This window comes from Oncorhynchus tshawytscha, unplaced genomic scaffold (assembly GCF_018296145.1).
Source record: "Oncorhynchus tshawytscha isolate Ot180627B unplaced genomic scaffold, Otsh_v2.0 Un_contig_15856_pilon_pilon, whole genome shotgun sequence".
In the NCBI taxonomy this organism is placed as follows: Eukaryota; Metazoa; Chordata; class Actinopteri; order Salmoniformes; family Salmonidae; genus Oncorhynchus; species Oncorhynchus tshawytscha.
The window spans coordinates 42,039-61,311 of record NW_024609428.1 but is presented as its reverse complement, the minus strand read 5'-3'; the positions used below and the strand labels follow the sequence as shown (position 1 = coordinate 61,311).

At 43.0% G+C, this 19,273-nt stretch overlaps 1 protein-coding gene across 1 annotated transcript in view; it reads left to right on the top strand.

Annotated features, from left to right (window-relative positions):
* Positions 1 to 3,545: 3,545 nt before the first annotated feature.
* LOC121844772 (ovochymase-2-like) overlaps positions 3,546 to 19,273 on the top strand; it is a 34,982-nt gene continuing 19,254 nt past the window's right edge. Inside the window, 7 exon segments of the mRNA XM_042315261.1 lie at positions 3,546 to 3,794; positions 8,434 to 8,564; positions 13,564 to 13,657; positions 15,207 to 15,347; positions 15,718 to 15,815; positions 17,289 to 17,415; positions 18,257 to 18,439. Coding sequence (XP_042171195.1) covers positions 3,644 to 3,794; positions 8,434 to 8,564; positions 13,564 to 13,657; positions 15,207 to 15,347; positions 15,718 to 15,815; positions 17,289 to 17,415; positions 18,257 to 18,439 — 925 coding nt within the window. The 5' untranslated portion in view covers positions 3,546 to 3,643.

The window sequence follows — 19,273 nt, the reverse complement described above, 5'->3', positions numbered from 1 at the left end:
GCCTACCCCGACCAAACCCTAACCCGGACGACGCTGGGCCAATTGTGCACCGCCCTATGGGACTCCCTATCACAGCCTTTTGTGATACAGCCTGGAATCAAACCAGGGTCTGTAGTGACGCCTCTAGCACTGAGGTGCAGTTCCTTAGACCGCTGCGCCACTCGGGAGCCCCAAGTGAAGGGGCTTTCTCCCCCTTGAGTTGAAATGTAAAGCAACTGAGAAAATATCTCAACCACCTACTAGAATTGACCCACAACCAACAAAAAAATGCAAGACATTATATAAAATCATTATCGACTGTATAATATCTTAAATCATTTAATTTAGTTCTGTTAAATAATGATATGCTCCTAAATGTGTTGCCAAGGAGAGATAAAAAGCTTCCGTTTCAGCCCAGACGTCAATTCAACGTCTTCCACGTTGGTTCAACGTAATTTCATTGAAATGACACGTTTGATTCAACCAGTGTGTGCCCAGTGGGAGTACAGTATATCACCACTTGTTTCTGTCTTTCCCAAAGGGAAGAATTGGAAGGAATGTATAGGCCTAGGTGCTTATCTCCTAGAGATAGATTAGGTATTTAAAGTGACTGGTTACCATAGTGAATGTAACTCTGTCTAATCAGACTGTGGCTGAATCCAAGAGGCCTTTATATGATGAGGTAATTCCAACCATTCAATCTCCATGGAGATTAAGCAAAATTTAAGCACTTCCTCTATGAAACTCATTAACCCTGACTCCAAAGTTATTGTGAAGAAACCTCTGGTATCGCTTCCACATTGTATGCAAATCTCTCCTAAAGTTGTTTTTAATCTTCAATCCGCAATTAGGAGCGTGTGAATGAAGACGTAGGTCGTTATTGAGCGGCCTAATTTGTAATGACGAATGGCGAGCGTGAATATTGCAGTTGCCAAACTGTCCCTTATCATTATCGCCCCCTCAGATGATCTCAAGATTCCTCAACTCTCCTGCAGTCGACTCTGATTAAAAGTCCAATTAAAAACCTGTCGGTCAGAGGAGGAGGGGGAGCGTTCTGTCTCGCCGGACGTTGCCCGTGGCTGAGGGTTGATTCTCACACAATCACGTGTTGAGAAATAGTGATTCAGCCTTCATCCTTCTTCATACTTCATCAGCCTTCATCATCCTTCAGCCTTCGTCATCCTTCTTGGTAATTAAACTCAAACAAGATGGCCTCACTTTGACACACAGTAAAAAACAGCAACTCACACCTGTACAGCAGTGGAGGCTGCTGAGGGGAGGACGGCTCATAATAATGGCTGGAACGGAGCGAATGGAAATGCGTCAAACCCATGGAAACCATGTGTTTGATGATGTTGATACCTTTCCACCCATTCCGCTCCAGGCATTACCACGAGCCCGTCCTCAACAATTAAGTTGCCACCAAACTCCTGTGCTGTATAGTACTGTAACACAGGTTGAGTCCCAAGTTACAGTCATAGAAGGGCCCTGGTCAAAAGAAGTGTATCATATAAGGGACAGGGTGCCATTTCAGACCCAGTGCTGTTGTATGTGAGTGTGCTACTTCCCATATCCTAGGCCCAGGGTTTCTATGGTAACACGAACCACCGGTTCACAACATCTAACCCTCTAAAGTAGACCTTGGGGAGCCAGATAGATAACCGCTACAGTGTAACTCACACTTCACCTAGATAATAAAACATTATCTGATAATACATTGTACTGTTCTGTGCTGTATAAATATTTAACAATATGGCTTGTGTGGTGAAATTAATCTCTCCACAGAGACCATTTTTGCAATTTTCTTGACAATCATTCTGATCTGTGCTGATCTCTGTTAGTGTTTATGACTGGTTGTAAATGGCCCTCTTCTGCTTGCTCTAATATCCCTCTGCTATTATCAGTCTGTACATAGTGAAGTGCTTATCTCAGCGCTTTGAAACTCCTCTCTACAAACCAATGACTGTATATATGAATGGACAAAGCCACTGATCACGTGACACCATTCATTCCTATGTGAAGACTCAATAGTGCATTGAAGCCAAGTGACGTCTGTTTAAATGGTGTCTGATGGAGACATAACATGCGCAGTTTGAGCTATTCCAGGAAGTGCTGCTCCCTCTCATTGAGTAACTGAAGCTGAAGGCCGACCGGAGTACTGCAGGCTGCCATTAGCAACTTAATTATCCTTATAACTTCTTCTGTGTGCGATTTTAAAATAATCGGTTCAAGGACATACATCTGGTGTGTTAGAAGCAATTGTTGGTACCATGATTGTCTTCTAAATTGTTTTATTTACTCAAAGATTTACCATGAAGATTGTCATTTTTCCATTCACTATAATGGGGGATACTGTTTTTCTGCTAACAAAGCCTTTAGTACCTCGGTTGGCCTCGAACTTCCATGGCATCAATCCGAGGGGGCAGTCGTTCTCCCCTGCTACAAACACACTGGCAGCATGAGCCAGCATGAGCCTGTCTGTCTGCACAGAGAGCCATTAGAAATTTGCAACGAAGTGTCCGAAATTGCATCCTATTCCGTACATAGTGCTCTACTTTTGACCACGGCCCATAATTCCCTACAAAGTGCCCAACTTTTGACCAGGGCACATAGAGCACTAGTCAAACGTACTGCACTATTTGGGGAATAACGTGCTATTTTAGATGCATCCTGGGAAGGGACCCCTGATTCCAACAGGCAGGATTACAAGCCTGTTTCTAGCACATTATCCATTAGCTTAACAAATTGTAATTGATTGCCAGGTAGCGTCTGTGGGACTCCTATGGGGCATAGATGACTACACAGTAGCTTCCCGTGAGCCTAGTCCCCATCATGCCTTTTACTTTAATCAAATCCATCGCTAATTCTAAGTGCTTTGGCACTTAAGCTACATTAAAGAGTTTAACCATAGCCCAGAAGTGCTCTGTACTACATTAATCAATTAGTAAGCTTGACGATAATTGCAGTGCACTGTGTGACGGCCCCGCTCCTCTTATAAAAGCTGAGGTTGAGACAGTAAATGTTTTGAAATGAGATTCGGGGTTGAGTGTAGTGACAAAGTTAATAATATAAACAAGCCTTGCGTAAACACAGGTCATATACCATTGTCCCCCCAAACTCAACTCTGGAACTCGAAGCCAGTTCCACTGTGTTTTTTTTCAATGTTGTGCTCTAATCAGGGACTGATTTAGACCTGAGACACCAGGTGGGTACAATTAATGATCAGGTAGAACAGAAAAGCAGCAGGCTCTGTACCTCATAGGGTCAGAGTTGAACACCCCTGCTATAGGCTATACTGTACAACAGTGTGTATAACGGTTCTGTAGTAGCCTACAACAGGCTAAGTTATAGGTGAGAGGTAAAAAATGTACCATTGCCCCTACTGAAGCTATGTACAGTATCATAATGGTTTTATTTGAGACTCAAAATGACATCAACTAATTTACCCTATGCACACAAAAACACATTTTACAACATGTTCAAAAATCCTAAACAGTCAAAAAGTCTCCGCACAGACACGCTCCGTGTCCCTTGTCCAGGTTCAGGAGAGTCCAAGGTACAGCCAGTCTAGCAAAGGTCGAACCAGACCGTGAGACGCTGGTGCACCAGAGGCAAAGCACATTTGCTCCACACCTGCACATCTCCACCACTGTGAACAGAGAGCATGGAGGAAGACCTAAAGAAGAGGCCCACGTCCAGGGGTCTGAGTACCCTGGAGAAGAGCCTGATACTACTGTTTGTGGCTCTGACTGGCGCCTGCATCGGACTGGTGGTCATCTACTTCACTGACAAGAACAGTGTCTCCACTGATGAAGGTGAGTAGTGTACTACCTGTATGTTTAAATGGAGGGAAGGGAAAGGGGGATACCTAGTTAGTTGCACAACTAAATGCATTAAACCCGAAATGTGTCTTCCGCATTTAACCCAACTCTTCTGAATCAGAGAGGAGCGGGGGGCTGCCTTAATCGATATACACGTCATCGGTGCCCGGGGAGAAGTTGTTGTTGGAGGTTAACTGTCTTATACAAGGGCAGAAATGCAGATTTTTTTCACCTTTTCGGCTCAGGGATTGGAACCAGCAACCTTTCGGTTACTGACCCAATTCTCTTAACTGCTAGGCTACCTGGTGGTGAGCTGATATATACTTTAAACACATTCATGTAGGCCAGATGATTAGTACTACTGTATATACGGTAAACACTTAGGAGTTGGACTATCCCTCTAAACTTCATCACTGTCAAGGAGGTGTGTGAGTACAAAACTTGAAACACTTCAATCAAATGAAGGTTTATAGCTCTTCTCACACCAGAAAGTTCAATGCTTCTCAGCAGGACTATGAAACAGTGATTTATGGACCCGTGTGATTTATGGACCATTATACATTTACCATAATACCAGGCTTAGCTAAGTGTCTGGGGAGTGGGTGGGTAATGGCTGTCGGTTGGTGGTGAGTTTGCTGACAAGAAGATGAAAGTGTAATGCTCCGGGTGTCGTGGGTGCGGAGTCAAATGCAGGAGACAGAGAGTTCAATGCTGTGCGTCTTTGGTGAATGGCACCAACGCACCACAGGGTGCTTTACGTTCCCAAACACAGGGAATCAAAATGTACAATGGGAAAAACACGATGAAACAGAGCCGAAGGTTACATAGAAATAATTTTGACAAACTAATTAAGTCTGCTATTTTGGCAGCTTTAAATTTCCAAAAAGTGATGTTTTGTTGTCTATTTTGATTTAAATTTCCATCACTGTACATTGTGCTCTTAATGTATCTCTGTCTCTGACAGATGTTTTATTATTTAGGATTAAATTAAGCCACACTTTCATATCAGCAATAAGTATAGTATAGAAGAATGATCTAAGTCATTGTACACCGCAATAACAAACCAACAACATTCATTGCTACAGTAATAATGGCATTGAATACTTCTGGCATTGAATGTGCCTCCATTCTGGGTACAGGGCGAGACAGAGAGTTATATTCTAAGGGGTTCTGTGTCTTTGTGGTACCTTTGTGATGTGAGTCACAGTGACGTCCCCTGCCACTGGCCTCACAGTGTGGCAGACAGACAGTCCGAGCTGAGACCCAGCTGTGGAGGAACAGAACGACAACAAAAGGCAAAGGTTCCCTCTAACGTAGACAAACCTCCTGTGAACCTTTAGGGATATCTGAAAGTCTAATTGGTCCCCTTGGACATTGGCATCTCATTGGTCTCACCACTGGATACTGATGCACTGACGCGGTTCCAAGCACTGTTATGGATTGCTGGATGTATTTTTCATATAGTGTCACTCTGTCACCATAGAAAGCATGACAAATACGTCCTCAATTTGTCACGTCTGCATTATTTTTCATGAGTCATTCTATTTCATCTATAGTTAGAAAACAGCCCATCAATTCATCTGAGTTAAAATGTGAAATAACATGCGTGTTGTTTTGGCTTCTGACAAGGTGTCAATGATGATCTATTTATCATATAATAGAGTCCAACTATCTGCAATATATCTTGGTGCCTTTTTACAGTTCTGTGCTGGTTCCCAAAAAATACAGCCTCCCCCACCCCCTAAAAATGCATTTAAATCATATAAAAATCTATGATGTTATTAACACTGTCCCACGCTACCTTGGCTCGGTTAGCCAAATCAGTCATATCGTACCTAAGAATAATGGCTGTCATCCATTTCTATGAGTGAGACTGTCTTAGGAGACACGGCTAACTCCAGAGACAGCACTCACACAGTACACTGGTCTGGTATAATGCAAATACTCTCACTCTCTTTCTCTCTATTTCTCTCACTCTCTCTCTCTCTCACTCTCTTTCTCTCTATTTCTCTCACTCTCTCTCTCTCTCTCTCTCTCTCTTTATCTCTCTCTCTCCCTTTTATATCTCTCCCTTTTACAAGCATTTCGCTACACTCGCATTAACATCTGCTAACCATGTGTATGTGACAAATAAAATTTGATTTGATTTGATATCCTTTCTCCTTTATTCGTCCTTTAAATCCCTTATTCAATAAACCTTGCCCAGGAATAATGTCTGCACTTTGAAGTGATGGTCATATTGAAAGGCCAAAACCTGTCTAGCTTCTGTCTACATTATACAGAGCATTCGGGAAAAGTATTCAGACCCCTTGACCTTTTTCCACATTTTGTTACCTTACAGCCTTATTCTAAAATTTATTAAAAAACATTTATCATCAATCTAAACACAATACCCCATAATGACAAAGCAAAAACAGGTTTTTAGAAGTGTTTGCAAATTTGTAAAAAAAAATATGCAACTGAAAATATCACATTTACATAAGTATTCAGACCCTTCCTCAGTACTTTGTTGAAGCACTTTTGGCAGCGTTTACGACCTTGAGTCTTATTGGGTATGATGCTACAAGCTTAGCATACCTGTATTTGGGGAGTTTCTCCCATTTCTTCTTTGCAAGCTCTGTTAGCTTGGATGGGGAGTGTCGCTGCACAGCTATTTTAAGGTCTCTCCATTTTAGAACAGGTTTTAGATCAGGTTCAAGTCCGGGCTCTGGCAGGGCCACTCAAGGACATTCAGAGACATGTCCTGAAACCACTCCTGTGTTGTCTTGGCTGTATACTTAGGTCGTTATACAGGTCATTGTCCTGTTGGAAGGTGAATCTTCACTCCAGTCTGAGGTCCTGAGCGCTCTGGAGCAGGTTTTCATCAAGGATCTATCTCTCTGCACTTTGCTCCGTTCATCCTTCCCTCAATCCTAACTAGTCTCCCAGTCCCTGCCGCTAAAAAACTTCCCCACAGCATGATGCTGCCACCACCATGCTTCACTGTAGGGATGGTGCCCAGTTTCTTCCAGACATGGTGCTTGGCATTCAGGCCAAAGAGTTAAATCTTGGTTTCATCAGACCAGAGAATCTTGTTTCTCATGGTCCGAGAGTCTTTAGGTGCCTTTTGGCAAACTCCAAGCGGGCTGTCATGTGCCTTTTACTGATGAGTGGCTTCCGTCTGGCCACTCCACCATGAAAGTCTGATTGGCAGAGTGCTGCAGAGATGGTTGTCCTTCAGGAAGTTTCTCCCATCTCCACAGAGGAACTCTGTAGCTCTGTCAGAGTGACCAGCGGGTTCTTGGTCACCTCCCTGACCAAAGCCCTTCTCCGGGCGGCCAGATCTAGGAAGAGTCTTGGTGGTTCCAAACTGCTTCAACAAAGGTGCCTTTACAAAGTGCTGAATCCTTATGTGAATGTCAATGTTTTTTTAATCTAAAAACCTGTTTTTGCTTTGTCATTATGGGGAATTGTGTGTAGATTGATTACGAAAAATAACAATTTTATAAATTTTTAAATAAGGCTGTAACATAATAAAATGTGGAAAAAGTTGAGGGGTCTGAATACTTTCCGAATGCACCGTATATACATCACTAGTCAACATACGGATAGATATATGTGTGTACAAAACATTAGGAACACCTGCTCTTTCCATGACATAGACTGACCAGGTGAATCCAGGTGAAAGCTATGATCCCTTATTAAGCTATGATCCATCATTGTCACTTGTTAAATCCACTTCAATCAGTGTAGATGAAGAGAAACATTTTTATGCCTTGTGACATTTGAGACATGAATTTTGTATGTGTGCCATTCAGAGGGTGAATGGGCAAGACAAAATATTTAAGTGCCTTTGAACAGGGTATGGTAGTAGGTGCCAGGCGCACTGGTTTGAGTGTGTCAAGAACTGCAACGCTGCTGGGATTTTCACGCTCAACAGTTTCCCGTGTGTATCAAGAATGGCCCACCACCCAAAGGACATCCAGCCAACATCCAGTCAACATGGACCAGCATCCCTGTGGAATGATTTTGACACCTTGTAGAGTCCATGCCCCGAAGAATTGAGGCTGTTCGGAGGACAAAAAGAAGGGGTACAACTCAATATTAGCAAGGTGTTCTTAATATTTTATACACTCAGTGTATATGTGTGCAAATTATATTTTAAAAACTTGTACTGTATTGGTTGTATAGGGTAGTTGCTGACCATGTTGTCATTGGCCATACCATTGTATGAGGGTATGTTTTTGCTGTATGTTAAGGCTTTAATTACCAATTACCAATTGCTTTTGTTTAATGGGACTGGTGAAGCAATCTTTAATTCGAATGCTCTTATTAACATAAGTAGTGCCACTATATCATCAAACAGTCTGTCCCAGCAGGATGTTCCATAATGACATTGTGTTACTCTTCCATGTTATACATAACAGCCCAATAACAAGGGTTCTAATCAAAACAAATTATTCTGCCAACATTACCCAAAGCTGTTCCCCTGCAGCTGACACATCAACTGAATGTTCATGTAATCAATTGTGTGTGTAATCAATGTGTGTGTGTGTGTGTGTGTGTGTGTGTGTGTGTGTGTGTGTGTGTGTGTGTGTGTGTGTGTGTGTGTGTGTGTGTGTGTGTGTGTGTGTGTGTTTGTGTGTGGGACAAGAGGTCAATTCAGGATGCGGGGGTCCTCAGGCACTCAAGGGCCCGTTGGGGGAGTTCACCAGCATGAATCACCCCAGTAGCTACGACAACGGCATGAGCTGCAGCTGGCACATCACTGTGGACCCAGGCATGGTAAGTACCACAATGCAACACATTCAAAACACAAAGATTTTTATACAGTAACCTCTTTTCCTTTTACTGTGCTCTTTCCTTCAAACAAACACACTGAACAAAAATATAAATGCAATATTCAACCATTTCTACGATTTTACTGAGTTACAGTTCATATAAGGATCTCAGTAAATTAAATTCATTAGGCCCTAATCTATGGATTCCACACTTTAAAAAAGGTTGGGGTGTGGATCAGAAAACCAGTCAGTATCTGGTGTGACCACCATTTGCCTCATGCAGCGCGACACATCTCCTTCACATTGAGTTGATCAGTCTGTTGATTGTGGTCTGTGGAATGTTGTCCCACTCCTCTTCAATGACTGTGCGAAGTTGCTGGATATTGGCGGGAACTGGAACATGCTGTCGTACACGTTGATCCAGAGCATTCCAAACATGCTCAATGGGTGACATGTCTGGTGAGTATGCAGGTCATGGAAGAACTGGGACATTTTCAGCTTCCAGGAATTGTGTACAGATTTTCCAGGAATTGTGTACAGATGTAGCTATGCATTATCATGCTGAAACGTGAGGTAATGTCGGCAGATGAATGGCATGATATTGGGCTTTAGGATCTCATCACGGTATCTGTGTGCATTCAAATTTCCATTGATAAAATTAAATTGTGTTTGTTGTCTGAAGCTCATAACAGCCCATACCATAACTCCACCACCACCATGCTCATCCACACAACGCTATATATGTTGTCTTCCATCTGCCCGGTACAGTTGAAACCCGGGATTCGTCTGTTTAGAGCACACTACTCCAGCGTGCCAGTGGCCATTGAAGGTGAGCATTTGCCCACTGAAGTTGGGTACGACACCAAACTGCAGTAAGGTCAAGACCCTGGTGAGGATGACGAACACTCAGATGAGCTTCCCTGAGACGCTATCTGACAGTTATTGCAGAAATGATTCGGTTGTGCAAACCCACAGTTCCATCAGCTGTCCGGGTGGCTGGTCTAAGACGATCCCGCAGGTGAAGAATCCGGATGTGAAGGTTTATTTTATTGATTTATTTCCCCTTTATTTAACCAGATAGGCTAGTTGAGAACAAGTTCTCATTTGCAACTGCGACCTGGCCAAGATAAAGCAAAGCAGTTCGACACGTACAACAAGCAGAGTTACACATGGAATAAACAAACATACAATCAATAATACAGGAAAATATATATACAGCATGTAAATAGGCCATGGTGGCAGAGTAATTACAATATAGCAATTAAACACTGGAATGGTAGGATGTGCAGAGGATGAATGTGCAAGTTGAGATACTGGGGTGCAAAGGAGCAAGATAAATAAATAAATACAGTATGGGGATGAGGTAGATTGGATGGGCTATTTACAGATAAGCTATGTACAGGTGCAGTGATCTGTGAGCTGCTCTGACAGCTGGTGCTTAAAGCTAGTGAGGGAGGTAAGAGTCTCCAGCTTCAGAGATTTGTGCAATTCGTTCCACTCATTGGCAGCAGAGAACTGGAAGGAGTTGCAGCCAAAGGAAGAATTGGCTTTGGGGGTGACCAGTGAGATATACCTGCTGGAGTGCGTGCTACGGGTGGATGCTGCTATGGTGACCAGTGAGCTGAGATAAGGCAGGGCTTCACCTCGCAAAGACTTGTAGATGACCTGGAGCCAGTGGGTTTGGCGACGAGTATGAAGCGAGGGCCAGCCAACGAGCGCATACAGGTCACAGTGGTGGGTAGTATATGGGGCTTTGGTGACAAAATGGATGGCACTGTGATAGACTGCATCCAATTTGTTGAGTAGAGTGTTGGAGGCTATTTTGTCAATGACATTGCCGAAGTCGAGGATCGGTAGGATGGTCAGTTTTACGAGGGTATGTTTGGCAGCATGAGTGAAGGATGCTTTGTTGCGAAATAGGAAGCCGATTCTAGATTTAATTTTGGATTGGAGATGTTTAATGTGAGTCTGAAAGGAGAGTTTACAGTCTAACCAGACACCTAGGTATTTGTAGTTGTCCACATATTCTAAGTTAGAACCGTCCAGAGTAGTGATTTAGCACGCATTTAGTTTTACTTGCGTTTAAGGGCAGTTGAAGGCCATGGAAGGAGAGTTGTATGGCATTGAAGCTCATCTGGAGGTTCGTTAACACATTGTCTAACAAAGGGCCAGAGGTATACAGAATGGTGTTGTCTGCATAGAGGTTTATCAAAGAATCACCAGCAGCGAGAGCGACATCATTGATGTATACAGAGAAGAGAGTCGGCCCGAGAATTGAACCCTGTGGCACCCCCATAGAGACTGCCAGAGGTCCGGACAACAGGCCCTCCGATTTGACATACTGAACTCTATCGGAGAAGTAGGTGGTGAACCAAGCGAGGCAATCATTTGAGAAACCAAGGCTGTTGAGTCTGCCAATAAGAATGTTGTGATTGACAGAGTCGAAAGCCTTAGCCAGGTCGATGAATACGGCTGCACAGTAATGTCTCTTATCGATGGCGGTTATGATATCGTTTAGGACCTTGAGCGTGGCTGAGGTGCACCCATGACCAGCTCTGAAACCAGATTGCATAGAGGAGAAGGTACGGTGAGATTCGAAATGGTCGGTGATCTGTTTGTTAACTTGGCTTTCAAAGACCTCAGAAAGGCAGGGTAGAATAGATATAGGTCTGTAGCAGTTTGGGTAAGAGTGTCTCCCCCTTTGAAGAGGGGGATGACCGCGGCAGATTTCTAATCTATGGGAATCTCAGACGATACAAAAGACAGGTTGAACAGGCTAGTGATAGGGGTTGCAACAATTTTGGCAGATCATTTTAGAAAAGAGGGTCCAGATTGTCTAGCCCGGCTGATTTGTAGAGGTACGTGGTTACATGTGGTCTGCAGTTGTGAGTCAGGTTGGATGTACTGCCAAATTTTCTAAAGCAGAGAAATGAACATTACATTCTCTGGCAACAGCTCTGGTGAACATTCCTGCAGTCAGCATGCCAATTGCATTGTGTTGTGTGACAAAACTGCACATTTTAGAGTGGCTTTTTCTTGTCCCCAGCACAAGGTGCACCTGTGTAATGATCATGCTGATTAATCAACTTCTTTATATTCCACACTGATCAGGTGGATGGAATGTCTTGGCAAATAAGAAATGCTCAGTAACAGGGATGTAAACAAATTTGTTCACCAAATTTGAGAGAAATAAGCTTTTTGTGAGTATGGAACATTTCTGGGATCTTTTATTTCAGCTCATGAAACATGGGTCCAACAATGAACATGTTTTTGTTCAGTATACATGTCAAAACTCAACTAAGTCTCATAGGCTCTGTTCAAATGTCATTGACTAGCCTCCCTCCCTCCCTCCCTCCCTCCCTCCCTCCCTCCCTCCCTCCCTCCCTCCCTCCCTCCCTCCCTCCCTCCCTTCCCTCCCTCCCTCCCTCCCTCCCTCCCTCCCTCCCTTTCTTTCTTTCTTTCTTTCTTAATTGAAGTAGTCACTGGTTGGATCATTGACTACCTCATGGAAGAGAGAAGGGAAGAATGGATGCATTTTTAAGAATTCTAAACTTTCAAGAGATAATCTAAAAAAGCCTCATGTCATTTCCATGACGACCACTGATCTGACAGGAGCTGATGTGTGGAAGTAACACGCCAGACACCTTTCCATGCCCTGTCCTTTCACCCATCAGTGCACATACAGAGCAGAAGAGAACACAAAGACAGGCGGCCATTTTGGAAATTGGAAAATGGGAACCCAGTCATATTGTAAGGAACGGGGTCTCTTGTCCTTAAAGGAGATTCTGTGTCTGCCTGATAAATATTAATCAAAGGGATCCCCTTATCTTTTATTAATGCACAGCGGCTAGAGAGAATGTTTGGCAGGTGCAGAAACCATTAAGATAACGACTAAAAACATCAAATTAACCACATCACTGACTTTGAAAAATATTGCACTTTAAAAACCAACTCTAAACCAGAATGCTTGGTTGACTTATATAGAACAAAACCTGCAGCGGAAGAATGCTTTAAAAGACGCCTGAGATCACCGTCACCAACAGAACAGATCATCATTTCAATGATCTTTCATTGGAATAGTGCTTTTGATATGAGTCTCTGAGCTGGAAGGATGTCAGGCGTAGCCATAAGTCTGCATCTCAAATGGAACCCTATTCCTTATGTAGTGCACTACTTTTGACCAGAGCCCATAGTTCTAAATAGGGAATAGTGTGTCATTTAGGAAGCAACCATAGACAGACACCAGGGTATAACAGTACGGTAGGTAGGCAAGGCGAACAGAACAGAAAGCCCTTAGATCAGATGTAAACACAGCTCCACACCGTGACAGATGGCTGCTCTGCCGTCTCTTTCATTCTCTCAAGCTACGACATCCGGAGAAGGAGAAGAGACAGGAAAACAAAAACATTTTCACTTTGCCAAGCAAGCCAGACTGAGACTGCCTCTCTCTCCCCCTTTCTTTCTTTTTCTTTCTTTCTTTCTTTCTTTCTTTCTTTCTTTCTTTCTCTTTCTCTTTCTTTCTTTCTCTTTCTCTCTCTCTCTCTTTCTCTCTCTCTCTCTCTCTCTCTCCTCTCCTCTCCTCTCTCTCTCTCCTCTCTGTCTGTCTCTGTCTGTCTCTCTCCCCTTTCCCTCTCTCCTCCCCCCTCTCTCTCTCTATCTATCTCTCCCTCTCTCTTTCTCTCTCTCTGTCATCTCGATTTGAATCTCTCTCCTCTCTCTCTCTTTCTCTCTCTCTTTCTCTCTCTCTTTCTCTCGCTCTCTCTCTCTCTTTTCTCTTTCTCTCTCTCTGTTCCTCTCTTTTCCGGTCGTCTCAATTTTAATCTCTCTCTCCTTCTCTCTCTCTCTCTCTCTCTCTCTCTCTCTCACTCACTCACACACACGCATATGCACACACACCCACACACACACAGTCAAGCCTCCTACTAAGTAGCAGTATGTCTACTGCTCTAGTCTCTAAGACAGTGAATAATAAAAACCTGCCTGTTTGTTTTCCTCTACTCCAGGTAATCCATTTGTGGTTTGAACACTTCTCCCTGGAGGCAACAGACCTGTGCACAGCAGACTACTTTACAATACAGGACAACTTGGGAGTCATCGGTAAGACACTGGAGACACTGGAGCCAGACTAATTAAGTGGATTAAGGCCAATACATCCAGGCAAAGGGTTTGGTTGGCCAACATTTATTACTGAAACCTGATGGGGAAACATATGGGAAGGTTTGTGTGTTGGAGTGGGGGGGTAGTGTGTTCTCAAATAGCTCGCTATACAGATCAGATATTGATCCACACAGGGTTTTGAGAGGTGGGGTACAGGTGTAGGGTAGGGGATCCATCATTGGCATGTCTTAAGGTATGGTGGGGCACAAAGGAATTGAATTCAAAGGAGTGTAATTCCATTTCTGTCCTTTGAGCCTGTTGAAAACAAGTATCAGTATCTCCAGCACATCGTACATTCATATTCAGTTGTTTGATCTATCCTCAGATCTTTTCTCCTTGACTTCATACAACTCAAACCACCAGGTTCTCCCCACTATCACTAGCTTTACCCATTTTATTACAAGCTCATTTACTTGAGCAAACATATTAAATTTAAATATTTAATTTACTCCCCATATCATATTCTATTACGCCTGTAGGTGATGGTGTGTGCTCTTCAGACTGTTTCTGACAGGATGGGAGAATTAGACACCCAGCCAGAGGCTCTCTCTCTCTCTCTCTCTCTCTCTCTCTCTCCAACTGTCCATTCTCACCTCTTAGCTGACACGCTGAGATGTCTGGCACAGCAAAGGGAAGCTATGTGAAGTGTGAGGTGGAACTATTAAGGTGACTGTGCAAAAGCGTTGATGTTTAAACCTTGTGGTTAGGACTCGCTTTTTTTCCTGTACTTTTCTATACTTTCTGTACTTGTATAATTAGAGATTGGTGGATGTAAATGTGAGGCCACGCCATCATTCTCAGCTGTGTTACACTTTCCACCGTGCCACACATTAACACATAGCCAAACCTCTGCTTTCACAAATGGATGCAGACACACACACACGCACATACACACATAACTAACCCTCCAGCGTTGTTGCAACACCACCTCTGGCTCTTCACTTCCTCTGCCCCTTGGCTGCAGCACGACACACCTCACACACTCACACACTCACACACTCACGCTCTCTCTCTCTCTTTCCCTCTCACACACACAGTGTCCCCTATTCCCCAGACCCTCAACACACAGCCCCACAGGACCATCCACACTCCACGGCTATAAAGGGATTGAGCTTTGATGTCAAACCCAAATTAGAGCGTCCACGGCGGACACAGCCTATAAGCCTGGTTGGCCTGCCTCTTCACTACTCCACTTTAAGTTACAGCCCCTAACAAGATTACAGACTTTCAGAGGGAGGTCAACTCTGCGCTGCGGAATGTCACATTGATGTTTGACATTACTCGACTGTTTCAGTAACATAGCAACAAAAATGCAAAAATGCATTTATTGGAATGTATTGAAAATATCAATGTTATATAGATATACTGGACTGTACATGTAGGTCTAGACGTATGGCCAGTAGCTATTGATTTGACATTAAAGGTTCTATATGTACAGTAATCCACATATTGTTTTCTTCCTTCTCTTCTGTTCTGTTTGGCTCTGCAGGGAGGTTGTGTGGGCGCTCCAAACCCGGGCCGATAGTGTCATTAGGAAACTCTATGTTGTTGTTCTTTGACACCAATGACAGAAATACAGACAAGGGATTCAAAGCAAAGTACCAAGCTGTGACACCAGAGAGTACTTTAGGTACAATAACACCATTATCAATCGACAGTGATCATAGTTATGAACATTCATATCTTTTCAGGGGGAAAGAGAGAGGGAGAGGGGGAGGAAGAGGGGGGTTGAGAGAGAGAGAGAGAGAGAGAGAGAGAGAGAGAGAGAGAGAGAGAGAGAGAGAGAGTGGGAGAGAGAGAGAGAGAGAGAGGGAGAGAGAGAGTGGGAGAGAGAGAGAGAGAGAGAGAGAGAGAGAGAGAGAGAGAGAGAGAGAGAGAGAGAGAGAGAGAGACACACACAGGCAGAGAGACACAGAGAGAAAGCGATGGATGGATGGTGGGTATCCTTGAGGTATCTGTTCAGCTGAAGTCCTCACCATCTCCACACTCCCTGATTCCAGAAATAGCCGGGGCTGGTGGCGCTCTCCAAGGTGACCGCGGGGAACTACTGACCCCTGGGTTCCCAGCACAGAACTATGAGAACGGGGCTCTCTACCAGGTATACACACACACACACACACACACACACACACACACACACACACACACACACACTAGCGGCCTACACAAGGACATGCCATCCAGGTACCACACACAATCTGCCATACACACGGCAGCACATTTCTACCAAGTATTATCCACAACACGTTGTTTATATGGCCCCAGTCTTTCTGTGAGGTACTTTACAATCAATAGCGCCTTTCTCTCTGTCTGAGGAAGTGAATAATAATAACATGGTCCGTCATGTCGTGTGCTGTATGGAGCTAAGCTACATCAATAACAATCAATGGGGAACTGGACTCCTATATTTTGGGGTGTTTACAAATGAGGTGCCCCTTTAGTAAATCCATGGTCACTAGGCACCATCTGAACACAGGGGGATGTTGACCATGCTTGATGTTCTGGATAGTGGATCGAGATTGGGGAGCAACTCGCGTCGTGTTTGGCTCGGAGCACGGCTGAGCGCTTTGACGTCAGCTTTTGCTTGGTTTGGATCATTAGATCATTGGGCTTGCGTCACAAATTGCACCCTATAGCCCTTTATAGTGCACTACAGGTCCCATAGGGCTCTGGTTAAAAGTAGTGCACTATGTAGGGGAAAGGTTGCCAATTGGGACTCATGCTTGGTCCTGTTGTTTGGCTGTGTATTATCTGGCTTGCTCATGTTGCTTTCTGTCTCCTTCTTGGCTTGGATGTTGAGGCGGATGGGCTCCTGTCCAAACCGTCACAGCCCAGGAGATATTGGATGATTTTTATTCATGACTCGTGTCAATATGCAGCGCATGCAGCCGTCTGCAACCTGGGCACCCTCCAGGCAGAAAGAGAGAGAAAGAGATGGATGGGAACATTGAGGAGAAATTATGCATAAAGCAATGTAGATAGAAATTAAATGTAGAGAAAGGACACCCTTGCCCGTTTCCTGCTGACGAGTGACTGTGTCTATTCTAGAGATGTCACTTCTGTCAGTAATGTTTTTCTTAAGGTTGTGCCTTACTTAGAAAGCCCCTGCCTTGGAATATGAATACGTTCAATTGTGTGTCAAAAACCCCGCCCCCACCAGATTCTACTAGAAGGAATATCAGACTCATGTGGGTGCATGTGGTTATATAATGGATTTATCTTGACATTGATTGAATCGTTGATCTTTGATCATTGATTTAATCTTTGTAATTGATTGAATGTTTGATGAAGTAATGGAAATATAATGGATGTTTGTGTTCAAATGAAATGGATGTGTTTGTGTATGAAATGAAATGAATGCTCGTGGTCAAACAAAATGGATATCTTCGTGTATAAAATGGATGTTTGTGGTCAAACAAAATGGATATCTCTGTGTATAAAATGGATGTTTGTGGTCAAACGAAATGGATTTGTTTGTGTTTGAAATGGATGTTTGTGGTAAAAACTAAATGGATATGTTTGTGTACGAAATGTGTGGTGAAATGAAATAGTATGTGCATGTGGTCCACAGTGGAGGATCACTGTACCAGAGGGAGAGAAGATCAGACTGATGTTTTCCTCCTTCGACCTGGTCCCTGAGGCCTGTAGAGATTACGTAGATGTCTACGATGGCCACAAAACCGGCTCCGTCATGTTGGGTAAGACATCACTCTGTGTTATGCTAACTCTGGTATACAGCAGTTGGACTAGTATAGATACTTATAGTACAGACATACTTAGGCCTACACACCTGTTGCACAATATGTGTAGGCCAACACTCAAAATGTACTTATTCACTAGTCTCATAATATGTCAAAATACCCTAATTATACCCTACCCTCATAATATGGGTACACTCAAATATTCATTTTCTAAAATGGGCTACTTTGGTTCATGGATTTTCAATTATGAAAACAGAGAGACTGTGACAACGAGTGCAACCTCCTCAGTCCTCCAAACCCACAATCAATATATTCTTAAGTCTCACAATTTGAGCAACTTTACTAAGGAACTAGTTTTAGGAGGTATTGTATGTTAATCGACATGCAACAGGAGCACTTGGCAGTTGAAACAGGCTGTGGGGAGTGAAATCAACTATGCACACAGCAACACTCAAATTCACTTCACTCTGCATGAATAAGATATGATGTCCATTAAAGGTTTTGGGTAGGAAGATGGAAAAATAGAGAGAGGTTCCCAAATTAGACTGGCATGTAAATGTAATCTCTACAAACAGAAATTATGAAAAATAGCTGTATTTATAGTTATTATTGAGCTTACTATGTATGCGGAGACCTATATAATACTTGTGTGAATTAATCAAATAATAATTGGTGTCACTGTTTGGTCAATTCAAGTGGTGCATAAGGCCTGCCCAGGTTTTACATCAGTGTACCACAAATTGGAGTTTGGGTTATTATAACTAACTGTGTAGTTTGATTAGTGGCCTAATCGAACTCTTCAGGGGTTTCTGAACAGTGAAATGTTGTTTTCTCACAGGTCGATTCTGTGGTAGTAAGAATCCAGGCCGCGTGGATTCCAGTGGCAACACGATGGTGGTGCGTTTCAAAAGCGATGCCACTCACACCTCCAAGGGTTTCAGTGCCACATTCACCAAGACCGGCCTCATCCCGGCCACGGTCAAACCTACCACCATGATGCCCACAACACTAGCTATAACAGGTGAGTACACTATGGGGAAAACCATAGAATAACATAGAGTGTATAAATTCTATGTCTATGAGTGTACCCAGAGACAATATATCAGTTCTATATCTCTGAGTGTACCCATAGATAATATATCAGTTCTATATCTCTGAGTGTACCATAGACAATATATCAGTTCTATATCTCTGAGTGTACCCATAGATAATATATCAGTTCTATATCTATGAGTGTACCCATAGATAATATATCAGTTCTATATCTCTGAGTGTACCCAATATATCAGTTCTATATCTATGAGTGTAGCCATAGACAATATATCAGTTCTATATCTATGAGTGTATATATAGACAATATATCAGCTCTATATCTATGAGTGTAGCCATAGACAATATATCTAGATAATATATCAGTTCTATATCTATGAGTGTACCCATAGATAATATATCAGCTCTATATCTATGAGTGTAGCCATAGACAATATATCTAGATAATATATCAGTTCTATATCTATGAGTGTACCCATAGATAATATATCCGTTCTATATCTATGAGTGTACCCATAGATAATATATCAGTTCTATATCTATGAGTGTACCCATAGACAATATATCTAGATAATATATCAGTTCTATATCTATGAGTGTACCCATAGATAATATATCAGCTCTATATCTATGAGTGTAGCCATAGATAATATATCAGTTCTATATCTATGAGTGGACCAGTCAGATTGCCGCGTTCAGAGGTTATATGCCCCTTCTAGGAATTAGCCTGTATTTCTAATTGTGATTTTCATATAGACCGAGTACTTGGTATGCCACAGTTACAGCCGTATTGACTTTCTGCAGG